Source organism: Chelonia mydas, chromosome 1, assembly GCF_015237465.2.
Source record: "Chelonia mydas isolate rCheMyd1 chromosome 1, rCheMyd1.pri.v2, whole genome shotgun sequence".
Classification (NCBI taxonomy): Eukaryota; Metazoa; Chordata; order Testudines; family Cheloniidae; genus Chelonia; species Chelonia mydas.
The window spans coordinates 281,697,423-281,708,439 of record NC_057849.1 but is presented as its reverse complement, the minus strand read 5'-3'; the positions used below and the strand labels follow the sequence as shown (position 1 = coordinate 281,708,439).

The window sequence follows — 11,017 nt, the reverse complement described above, 5'->3', positions numbered from 1 at the left end:
CGGTATGTGAGGCAGGGACACGTCTATGCGGGGTCAGTGGTGGTGTGTAGGGGAAGGGCCATGCCCTAGCATGTGGGAGTGGGTAGGGGAGCGCTTCGCCCACGGGTACGTCTCCACAGGCGGCGGCACCGGACGCGTCCCCACCCGCAGGCGGCCCACCGGTGCGCCGGCAGCTGCCGGGAGAGAGGCTCCGGCGGGGCGAGCGCGAGGTCAGGACAACCCCGCCCCCGGTTCGCCATATTCGCCTTCCTCCGCCGCCACGAGGCGAGCTGTCCGGGGCGCATGCGCCGGCCGCTTGGCCCTGGGGCTCGCGAGAGGCGGGGGCCCGAGGTTGTTGTGAAGCTGTTGGAAGCACGTGAAGCGCGCAACGTCATCATAAACACTAGTAGGGGAAATGGCGGCTCCGGGGAGCGGAAAGGTAACGGGGGAAGGGGATGCCTGCTGCCCGCCGGCTGGAGCGGGGGGGGGGGCGAGGCCTGTGCCGACGGGAGCGCCCGGCCCTGGTGCTGCCGCCGCGTGTCTGTTTGTCTGTCCTAGGCTGGTGGGGGAAGCGAGGCCCGGCCCCTCGTACTGCTGGGCTCTGTTGCTCCTTAGCCCTGGCGGGGCGGGGGGCAGCGGAGATCCCTTTTGCGGCTGGGGGTGTCTCCCTAGGCCGTGGCGCCCAGTGGGGGGGGGGGGGATATGTCCCTGTAGAGCGGGGGGAGGCCGGGCACCCTGCGCTGGTTCGCTGGGGACTCCTTGGTGGGGGAAGGGAGGTGCTTGGTGACCGACAGCGAGCGCCTTGCTCCCTCCCGAGGAGCTGGTGACATCGGGTGTCTGGCCCCGACTGAGGCGGCGTCTGTCTTGCCCGGGCCCGCCAGCCTGTCCCGCTGCAGCCCCAGCGTGTCCCCAGTGCTGGGGGCGGCGAGTTGTTGCTCGGCCCTTCCTCTGGCGGAGGCAGCCCCGCTCCACTCGCTCGGCGGTGTGTGTGTTTCCGAGGAGAATGCCAGGCTGCTGGTCATTTCGTGGCTGTTTAAAATCGTAGCGCTTTTGTGAAGAAGTGGAGTTGTCTCATTGTCCTTGGCCATGGTATGCTGGTGTTTAGCAGCCACGCTCTTTGCCAGGCTTGGTTGGGTTTCAGTGGCGTGGGTGTATCCACCTTTTGATACTTTGGGATGTAGTGTGGTCTGTAAAGAGAAGATAGTTTAACATAAATCTAATAATTGCGTTAACATAAATATCTGTGTTCTTTGATTCATGGTGGAGCCCGGGATGGGACTTTTTTTAATCCCATCCGACTCCGCAATTCCAACTTCCACCTACTCCCGCATTGTTTCTTGCATTTTTATCGCACTCCCACCTGCAAAAACCTTAGATCCTGCCAATCCCGCAAGAGAGACTGATACCCCCATGCTACTAAAAAACAAACAAAAAAACCATGGTCATTTAATACATTATATACATAATTAGAATTCAGACACAATTTTTACATGCTGAACTGATGAGAGATTTAGCATTTTACAGCAAATTACTAAAGTCTGGGTTTTTGTTTTTGTTCTTTTGGTTTTTTTTGCCCACCTAATTCCACCCACAACAAAGTACTTTTTACCTGCTCTTGCTTTTATGGCAGCAGGTCCTGCGGGACTCATGGGATCCAAGTTTCATTGCAGGGCTCTAATTCATGGGTGGTCTTTGAGTGTAGTACCATGATTTAACAAAGAGAAATTCTGGAATTTAACTCTAATGTGAATCTTGATTTGCAGTTATTTGATGGGATAAAAAAAATTGGATCCAAGTTGTCCTTCAGTATGTTTTTTATTGTCCAACCAAAAATTGTGCTTATCACAATTCTTTGTGTTGAGAATGAATTGCTTATTAAAAAACATTAAAAGTTATGTTTGTATGTTCCACCCTTGAGAATCGGCTGCTGGGGATGTACCTGAAAATCCTGGGTATGTTGGCTCAGTGGTGCACCTCACCAAAGTCTGAAAATAAAGATTGGTGTCCTACTTCAGTCTCCTTGTAAATGTCAGAACGTGGTACTTTCAGAGGTATAACTCTGAACACAAGAGAACACACATAATTAGCCAAGTGTACCTTTCTCAGAGGGCATTGAGTAGTGCATCTAATTGAGTGGAGTTAGAGGAAGAATTTAGTGCAAAGAGGTAGGTAATAGATAGAGACTACAAGGAAACTAATGCAGAAGACCATTTTTCATTGTTAGTTGCAAGTTGGATGAGCGGAACTGTCAATTGAAAAATATGTTGCAAACAAATTTCTTTAATGCTAAACACTTTAGACTTGAATTTTTTAAAAAGCCTGTTTACTTGTTACTGAGTTTTGTTTACTTTTTAGGATTTTTCATGAGTTGAGCAACAAAAATCAAATCAGTTTTTCTTATTAATCAGTACAACTTTCAGATTCCTAATGCTGCAGTGTTTGTTTCAAAGGCTGCTGGGAATATTTGTTTTGAAGGAACTATATTCCTTGAAGAATGACTTGTTGTTTTCACAAAAATTAAATTTTGGGTGAAATTTTAAATTGTGTCCAATTCAGGCCAGCAGTTTATTGGATGATCAACATTAGTCTCACTCTTCATTACTAGGTGTCTGTGCCTGTTCCCTTGAAATCCCCATCACTCTTCTTTCCTTAATCAGGGACTTGATACCTTATTCTGAAAACTTCAGCAATGAGAAGTTGAAATGGAAATTGGAACAGTGTTAGTGTAGGCTTCTGTAATGATGAGAAAAGTAGATGCTGGTGTTATACAACAGACAAGTGTTTCCTTTTCATATCCTGAGGGCATAATGACAGACTAAAACCTACTTGTGGATCTCCTAGGTAATTTTTTATCTTAAAAGGACAGTCTGTAGGCTTGACTGCTATTTTTTTTACTAACTTCTTTCATTTATTTTGAATACTGAAGGGAACTTTGTTTCGCAAGGCTAGATAAAATGCATACATTCTTTGCATAACTCATTTTTCACATTGTAGCTCATAAATGTCATAGATACAAGCTAAAACATGTGGATTGTTGCTCTTTCCAAGTAAATGCAAACTCCAGGTTGACATGTGGGCTTGGAGAAAAAACTCTCTCCCTGTCAAGGACTTAACTAAGTTGTGGTAAAGGTCCATGGATGTAAGTCATGGTTTATGCTAGTTCAAAGCATCTCCCTCAGGGTTTGCACCAGAGCAGTTACATCAGTATAACCATGTGTGACCGGGATCTCCGGGGGGGCAGCCAGGCTGAGATTGTTCAGTTAGGGCAAACTACAAAGGATGGGGCAGATACTCCCCAAAACTGGTGGTTATTCTAATATTGTACTTAGATTCACCAAGCCAGCAACAAAACAGCTTCTACAATCATAGGTGCCAACTTTCTCTCTACCTGGGGGGTGCTCGACCCACTCCACCCCTTCCCCCCAGGCCCTATCCCTGCCTCGCTTCCCCCCTGAGTATGCCCCCCACTCCCTCTCCCCGCATGCCACAAAACAGCTGTTCCGCGTCATGCAGCAGGCGCTGGGAGGGAGCAGGAGGAGTTGATCAGTGGGGCTGCCAGCGGGTGGGAGGTGCTGGGGTGAGAGGGGAGCTTGGCTTCTGCTAAGCACCTGCTAATGTTTTTTGCGTGGGTGCTTCAGCTGTGGAGCACCCCCGGAGTCGGCACCTACATCTACAATACCTTATTGGTTACCCAGATGCCAGAAATACAGTTCCCTTAAAGTAACCCAGTCTTGAGCTCCCACCCATACAGCCAAGTCAAATATGATGAAGATTACTAAAAATCTTGTTCATCATATAAAAAGTTCTACCAATCTCAAAGGATCAGACACATCAGCCACTAGGTTAATGAATATCTCAGATCTTACCCCAATACACGCTTACAGCCAATTCTTATTAACTAAACTAAAATTCTATTAATTCTCCTCCTTTGCTTCCTGAGTTACCCTAGATCAGTGGTTCTCAACCTGTGGCCCACATTAGCACACAGCTGCGGCCCAGCTCAGCTGTGTGATAAAGGCTGTGGGTGTGCCCGGGGTCTCAGGTTCCCAGCTGCCCAGGGATAGAGGTTTGGGCTGCCCCGCCGCCTAGTGTGGCGGGGTCAGGCTCTGGCCTGGCCTGCCCTGCCCTGCGGGGTCCGGGACCTGGGGCTACCGTCTGGCCCCAGAGGATCAGGGGTCCGAGGTCCAGGGCAGTTGGCTGGCCCCGTGAGCTCCGGGGGCTTGAGCAGCTGCGCGGCGGGGGACTGGGGCTGGCAGCCAGCCTGCCCCACATGGTGTGGGGCCTGGGGAAGCCGTCCCATCCCGTGAGCTCTAGGGTCCGGGACAGCTGCACGGTGGGGTCCCAGGCGGGTAGCTGGCTGGCCCTGCGAGCTCTGGAGTCTGGGGCAGCCGCCTGGTCCTGCAAGCTCTGAGAGCCTGGACAGCCGCGCAGCGGGGGTCCAGGGTCAGGGTATGGGCTGCCAGTGCCCTGCTGCCCAGCCCCTGCGACCCAGGTTACACATTGTAGGCCGCATATGCGGCCCACAATATGTAATAAGTTTGAGAACCACTGCCCTAGATCCTAATTCTTTCACTTCTTTACTTGAACTTTTATCTCTGTCCCATTGCAGTCCTTTCTTGAGGGCTTCAGTCACTCACTTTTTCCTCACTGGGTATTCAACTTTCGCAACATGTCCAAGTCAGTTTTACTTTCTGGGTCCTATTTGTAATGGTCCTGCCTTTTGATCATATATTGCTCCTGATCAACATGCAAAATGTTTCTTGATACTCATTGGAGTTTTGCTGCCAATTGAGGACAACACATGGACCTTGTTTTTCTGCTCTCTTCCCCCTTTTTACTTGGGTGTGTGTTGTTACCAGTCGTAAGGGCAACATCTTAGCTGTACTCATTCTTTTGTAGCTCTGTTTTCTGCTTCATATGTTGCCTCTGTTATATAAGTAATGTTCCTGAGATATTACATGACAGCTAGGATTTTGCCATAGTTTGTTCCTGCACTCTTTGGTAGGGTTCTTTGCCGTTGCCACACCTCCCTTAAGACCCTTGACCCAGCCTTATTTGTCTCTTTTTACAATGATTGTTCTGTTCTCTATATAGCCAATTTGTAATATTTACTTAATTTGTTTTCTTTGAATTATGGTTATGATTCAGATTCATTTTCAAATAGTGACCATCTACATTAAAACACTTGTGCGCTTTAGTTCTCTGTTCTTCATTGCAGTCATCATGTTTTTCTGTGCATGCAAGTAACTACAGCTAGTGTTTTTTTGGGAATGAGGACCTTCTTCCCTGGTGCTTTTGATTATATGCCTCAGCATGGGTACCTTTACCTCTTTCTGCTGCTTACCAGAGGCCAGTTTGTTTTCTTTGTCTTTGGGAATGGTCTCCAAGGCCATGTCTACGCTACTGGGTAAATCGACACTGCTGTGATAGATGCAGTGGTGTCGATTTAGCGGGTTTGGTGAAGATACCCTAAGTCAATGGGAGAGTGCCTCCTGTCAACATAGTGCAGTGTAGACACTACTGTAAGTCAACCTAAAATTACGTCGACTTCAGTTATATAACTTATGTAACTGAACTAGTGTATCTTATATTGACTTACAGTGTTAGTGTAGACTAGCCCCAAGGGATTTTCCTTATAAAAGAATCATAGGAACATCAGGAGGTCATCTAGTCCAACCCCCTGCTGAAAGCAGGACCAATCCCCAACTAAATCATCCCAGCCAGGGCTTTGTCGAGCCTGACCTTAAAAACCTCTAAGGAAGGAGATTCCACCACCTCCCTAGGTAACGCATTCCAGTGTTTAACCACCCTCTTAGTGAAAAAGTTTTTCCTAATATCCAGCCTGAACCTCCCCCACTGCAACTTGAGACCATTACTCCTCGTTCTGTCATCTGCTACCACTGAGAACAGTCTAGATCCATCCTCTTTGGAACCCCCTTTCAGGTAGTTGAAAGCAGCTATCCAATCCCCCCTCATACTTCTCTTCCGCACACTAAACAATCCCAGTTCCCTCAGCCTCTCTTCCTAACTCATGTGTTCCAGTCCCCTAATCATATTTGTTGCCCTCCGCTGGACGCTTTCCAATTTTTCCACATCCTTCTTGTAGTGTGGGGCCCAAAACTGGACACAGTACTCCAGATGAGGCCTCACCAATGTCGAATAGAGGGGAACGATCACGTCCCTCGTTCTGCTGGCAATGCCCCTACGTATACATCCCAAAATGCCATTGGTCTTCTTGGCAACAAGGGCACACTGTTGACTCATATCCAGCTTCTCGTCCACTGTAACCCCTAGATCCTTTTCTGCAGAACTGCTGCCTAGCCATTCGGTCCCTAATCTGTAGCGGTGCATGGGATTCTTCCATCCCAAGTGCAGGACTCTGCACTTATCCTTGCTGAACCTCATCAGATTTCTTTTGGCCCAATCCTCCAATTTGTCTAGGGCCCTCTGTATCCTATCCCTACCCTCCAGCGTATCTACCTCTCTTCCCAGTTTAGTGTCATCTGCAAACTTGCTGAGGGTGCAATCCACACCATCCTCCAGATCATTAATGAAGATATTGAACAAAACCACCCCGAGGACTGACCCTTGGGGCACTCCACTTGATACCGGCTGCCAACTAGACATGGAGCCACTGATCACATCCCGTTGAGCCCAACAATCTAGCCAGCTTTCTATCCACCTTATTGTCCATTCATCCAGCCCATACTACTGTAACTTACTGGCAAGAATACTGTGGGAGACGGTGTCAAAAGCTTTGCTAAAGTCAAGGAACAACACATCCACTGCTTGCCCCTCATCCACAGAGCCAGTTATCTCATCATAGAAGGCAATTAGATTAGTCAGGCATGACTTGCCCTTGGTGAATCCATGCTGACTGTTCCTGATCACTTTCCTCTTGTCTAAATGCTTCAGAATTGATTCCTTGAGGACCTGCTCCATGACTTTTCCAGGGACTGAGGTGAGGCTGACTGGCCTGTAGTTCCCAGGATCCTCCTCCTTCCCTTTTTTAAAGATGGGCACTACATTAGCCTTTTTCCAGTCGTTCGGGACCTCCCCCGATGACCATGAGTTTTCAAAGATAATGGCCAATGGCTCAGCAATCACATCCGCCAACTCCTTTAGCACTCTCGGATGCAGCACATCCGGCCCCATGGACTTGTGCTCGTCTAGCTTTTCTAAATAGTCCCGAACCACTTCTTTCTCCACAGAGGGCTGGTCACCTCCTTCCCATGCTGTGCTGCCCAGTGCAGCCGTCTGGGAGCTGACCTTGTTTGTGAAGACAGGCAAAAAAAGCATTGAGTACATTAGCTTTTTCCACATCCTCTGTCACTAGGTTGCCTCCCTCATTCAGTAAGGGGCCCACACTTTCCTTGACTTTCTTCTTGTTGCTAACATACCTGAAGAAACCCTTCTTGTTACTCTTAACATCTCTTGCTAGCTGCAAGTCCAGGTGTGATTTGGCCTTCCTGATTTCACTCCTGCATGCCCGAGCAATACTTTTATACTCTTCCCTGGTCATTTGTCCAATCTTCCACTTCTTGTAAGCTTCTTTTTTGTGTTTTAAGATCAGCATGGATTTCACTGTTACGCCAAGCTGGTCGCCTGCCATATTTACTATTCTTTCTACAGAAAGCAAGGTTTGTTAGAAAAGAAAGTAAAAATAAAAAGTTGTGGCATAAAATCTTATTTTAAAATCTGAAAAGCAACCTCACTCAATAGGATACTTTATAATTAGTCTGTTTATGGACAAATACAGTTTTTACATTCTTGGAGTTTGTGTATTTTCAGTATCTTGGCTGTTAGATCTTTCCCTCTGTGTTACCATCTCACACTCATTGGTACACTTGTCATCAGGGAGGTTATTTTCTCTTGTGTGCTTCTTTACATGGTGTGAACATTCTGTTACCCTGTATAGGTGGGAATATTCTGTGTTACCGTGCATAGCCTTCTAATTAAATATATTGGTCATTAAGACCAATATACATTTTCCATTATGTGAGTTTATTCAATATTTGATTTCAGCCTTCTCCAGTCATTTGATATGTGCTGCTTCAAAGGAATCTCTGTAACCTTCGTGGAATTAGACGCCTTTCTGTATATCCTCTAAATCTAAGGCATCGCTTAACATACGGATTATATAGGGCTTCTCTACACTTAAAATGCTGCTCCAGCTGCACCACTGTAGCACTGCACTGAAGACGCTACTTACACCAATTGGAGGACTTCTCCCGTCGGCGTAGGCACTTTACCTCCCAGAAAGGCAGTAGCTATGTCAATGGGAGAAGCCCTCCCATTCATATAGTGCTATCTAACCTGAGAGTTAGGTTGGCATAACTGTGTCCCTTACGGGTGTAGATATTCTACACCCTTGAGTGACGTAGTTGTACGGACATAAGTTGCTAGTGTAGACCAAGCCTCATAGTATGCTGTGAGCAGAGGCCTGTGCCCGCTTGGAGTTCTTCTGAATGTTAGGCCTTGTCTAAATTAGAGTGTTTTACCAGTGTAGCTGTGTCTGTTAAGAATGTGATTTCCCCCCACTCCCCGCGCCTTTCACATTTCTAACTGACATAGCTGTCCCAGCGAAAGCTATGCAGGCAAAAAGTCTTTTTGCTAGCATAGTATATTACATTCAGGGAACTGGTTTAAGCTATAGCATATATCTGTACTGGTAAACCCTTTTAAGTATAGACAAGGCCTCAGTTATGGTTTCACTGTGCTGAAGAGATAAAGTATAACTCTCCTTTACTCATAATTTGAAAGTTTCTGTTTATTCTTAATTGCATTTTATATCCATTATAGAACTTCTCTTGCATAAATGCTTACAGTAAAATTTGCTTATTACTACCTGAGGTTCTTCTCCTGTCTGTGCTTAAGAGACTTGTATTTTAGTTTAAATACCACTGTTACTGTATAATTATTCTAATAGCTCAAGACACTTTCAATGCATCTATGGCAGGACTTGAAAAATTTGCTTATTTCCATCAAGTAAGAAACCTTTACTGTGTGTGTGGTTCCCATAGTTTCCAACTCTGGCAAGCTTGTCAGTATTGGGTGAATTTTTACTTAAAGCCCCAACTCCTGGAATGAAATGAGAATTCCACTTGAAATAAATAAATAAAAGCTGATTTTTCTAGTCCTCATCATTGCCCTGAAAGCGCTTGAAGACGTGAGCCCTGAATGCTCCAAAAGCAGAAGCCACATAAAGACTCAGTTTATTTTTTTTAAAAGCTTCTGAATTCTAAGCCATCTCATGATCTTTTAGGGGCCTGATTGATGTTTTTTGAATGCTTATGGTTGGCAATACCAGAATCCAGATCCCTCAATTTCTGCAGAATTTAAGCTTTAATTTAAAAATAGTTTGAAAGATAAGCTTCCAGATATGAACTGTTGCACTGCTTTTATCTTGAGTCTTCAGCCTCAGTTCTTCCTCAGCCCACAACTCCTAGGAAAAACCTTGCAATAGTGAGATTTTGATGACTGCTAGCACTGCTTCATCATTTACTAGGGTTACTGTACCATAGAATACCTAGTTAGGATTGATTCATTGAGACCTTTATATCCATTATAGTTGATAAAACTGGAGTACCATGTCTCCACTCCTTTCCAGACTTGTATTATCCATGTGTGACTTCTTATTGAGTTAGGGTTTTTTGTTTTATTTAAGTCAGATATGGACATTCCTTAGCATGGTTTGGTTTGGCATCACAAAAGCTGTCATTAGAACTGTACAGATTTGTGTGATAGACCCATGGTTAAAGTTACAACTATTCCAGATAGTTGAAATATAAAATAAGTAACTGTTTAGTTAGTACTTAAACATTTCTATTACCTGGTCTACACTACACAATTAGGTCAATGTAAGGCAGTTTACGTTGACCTAATTATGTCAAATGAAAAGGAGAACTTGTGGCACCTTAGAGACTAACAAATTTATTTGAGCATAAGTTTTCGTGAGCTACAGCTCGCTTTGTCGGATGCATGCAGTGGAAAATACAGTGGGTAGATTTATATACACGGAGAACATGAAACAATGGGTGTTACCACACACACTGTAACAAGAGTGATCAGGTAAGGTGAGCTATTACCAGCAGGAGAGCTGGGGGGGGGGAAAACTTTTGTAGTGATGATCAAGGTGGGCCATTTCCAGCGGTTGACAAGAACGTCTGAGGAAGGGGTGGAGGTGGGGTGGGAGGAATAAACATGGGGAAATAGTTTTACTTTGTGTAATGACCCATCCGCTCCCAGTCTTTATTCAAGCCTAAGTTAATTGTATCCAGTTTGCAAATTAATTCCACTTCAGCAGTCTCTCGTTGGAGTCTGGTTTTGAAGTTTTTTTTGTTGAAGAATTGCCACTTTTAGGTCTGTAATCGAGTGACCAAAGAGATTGAAGTGTTCTCCGACTGGTTTTTGAATGTTATAATTCTTGACGTCTGATTTGTGTCCATTTATTCTTTTACATAGAGACTGTCCAGTTTGGCCAGTGTACATGGCAGAGGGGTATTGCTGGCACGTGATGGCATATATCACACTGGTAGATGTGCAGATGAACGAGCCTCCGTACTCCTTTTGTACTCCTTTTCTGCCACAAGTACTCCTTTTCTTTTTATGGATACAGACTAACACGGCTGCTACTCTGAAACCTGTCATTATGCAAGGCACTGAATTTAGCCGTATGGAGTGGAAATCTATCAAGTTCATGAAAAAACTCATGCAGACAGACATCATCTTCCTTTCCAAATGCAAGCCGATGGACATCATACCAAAAGGACTGAAGGTAAAAAATCCATTACAATCTACATACCACACAGACTATGCTGGCAGCTTGTGCCACACACTCTCAAAGAAATTGCGGAAACACCTGATCAACATCCTCTACAGCAAACAGGGAAAGATTAAGAATGAGCTCTCAAAACTGGATACTCTCATAAAAAACCAACCTTCCACACAAACTTCCTCGTGGCTGGACTTTACAAAAACTAGACAAGCCATTTACCACACACACTTTGCTTCTCTACAAAAGAAAAAGGACACTAAA

General features: G+C 45.6%; 1 protein-coding gene across 7 annotated transcripts in view; it reads left to right on the top strand.

The window, feature by feature from the left end:
* Nucleotides 1-270: 270 nt before the first annotated feature.
* TBC1D15 (TBC1 domain family member 15) overlaps nucleotides 271-11,017 on the top strand; it is a 101,484-nt gene continuing 90,737 nt past the window's right edge. For 3 of the 7 annotated variants that reach the window (XM_043547758.1, XM_037886422.2, XM_037886405.2), the window contains exon 1: nucleotides 272-418. In XM_043547758.1, coding sequence (XP_043403693.1) covers nucleotides 395-418 — 24 coding nt within the window. In that variant the 5' untranslated portion in view covers nucleotides 272-394. Of the gene's footprint in view, nucleotides 419-11,017 lie in introns of all 7 variants that reach the window. The other 4 variants (XM_043547763.1, XM_037886426.2, XM_037886415.2 and 1 more) reach the window with 4 other exon arrangements.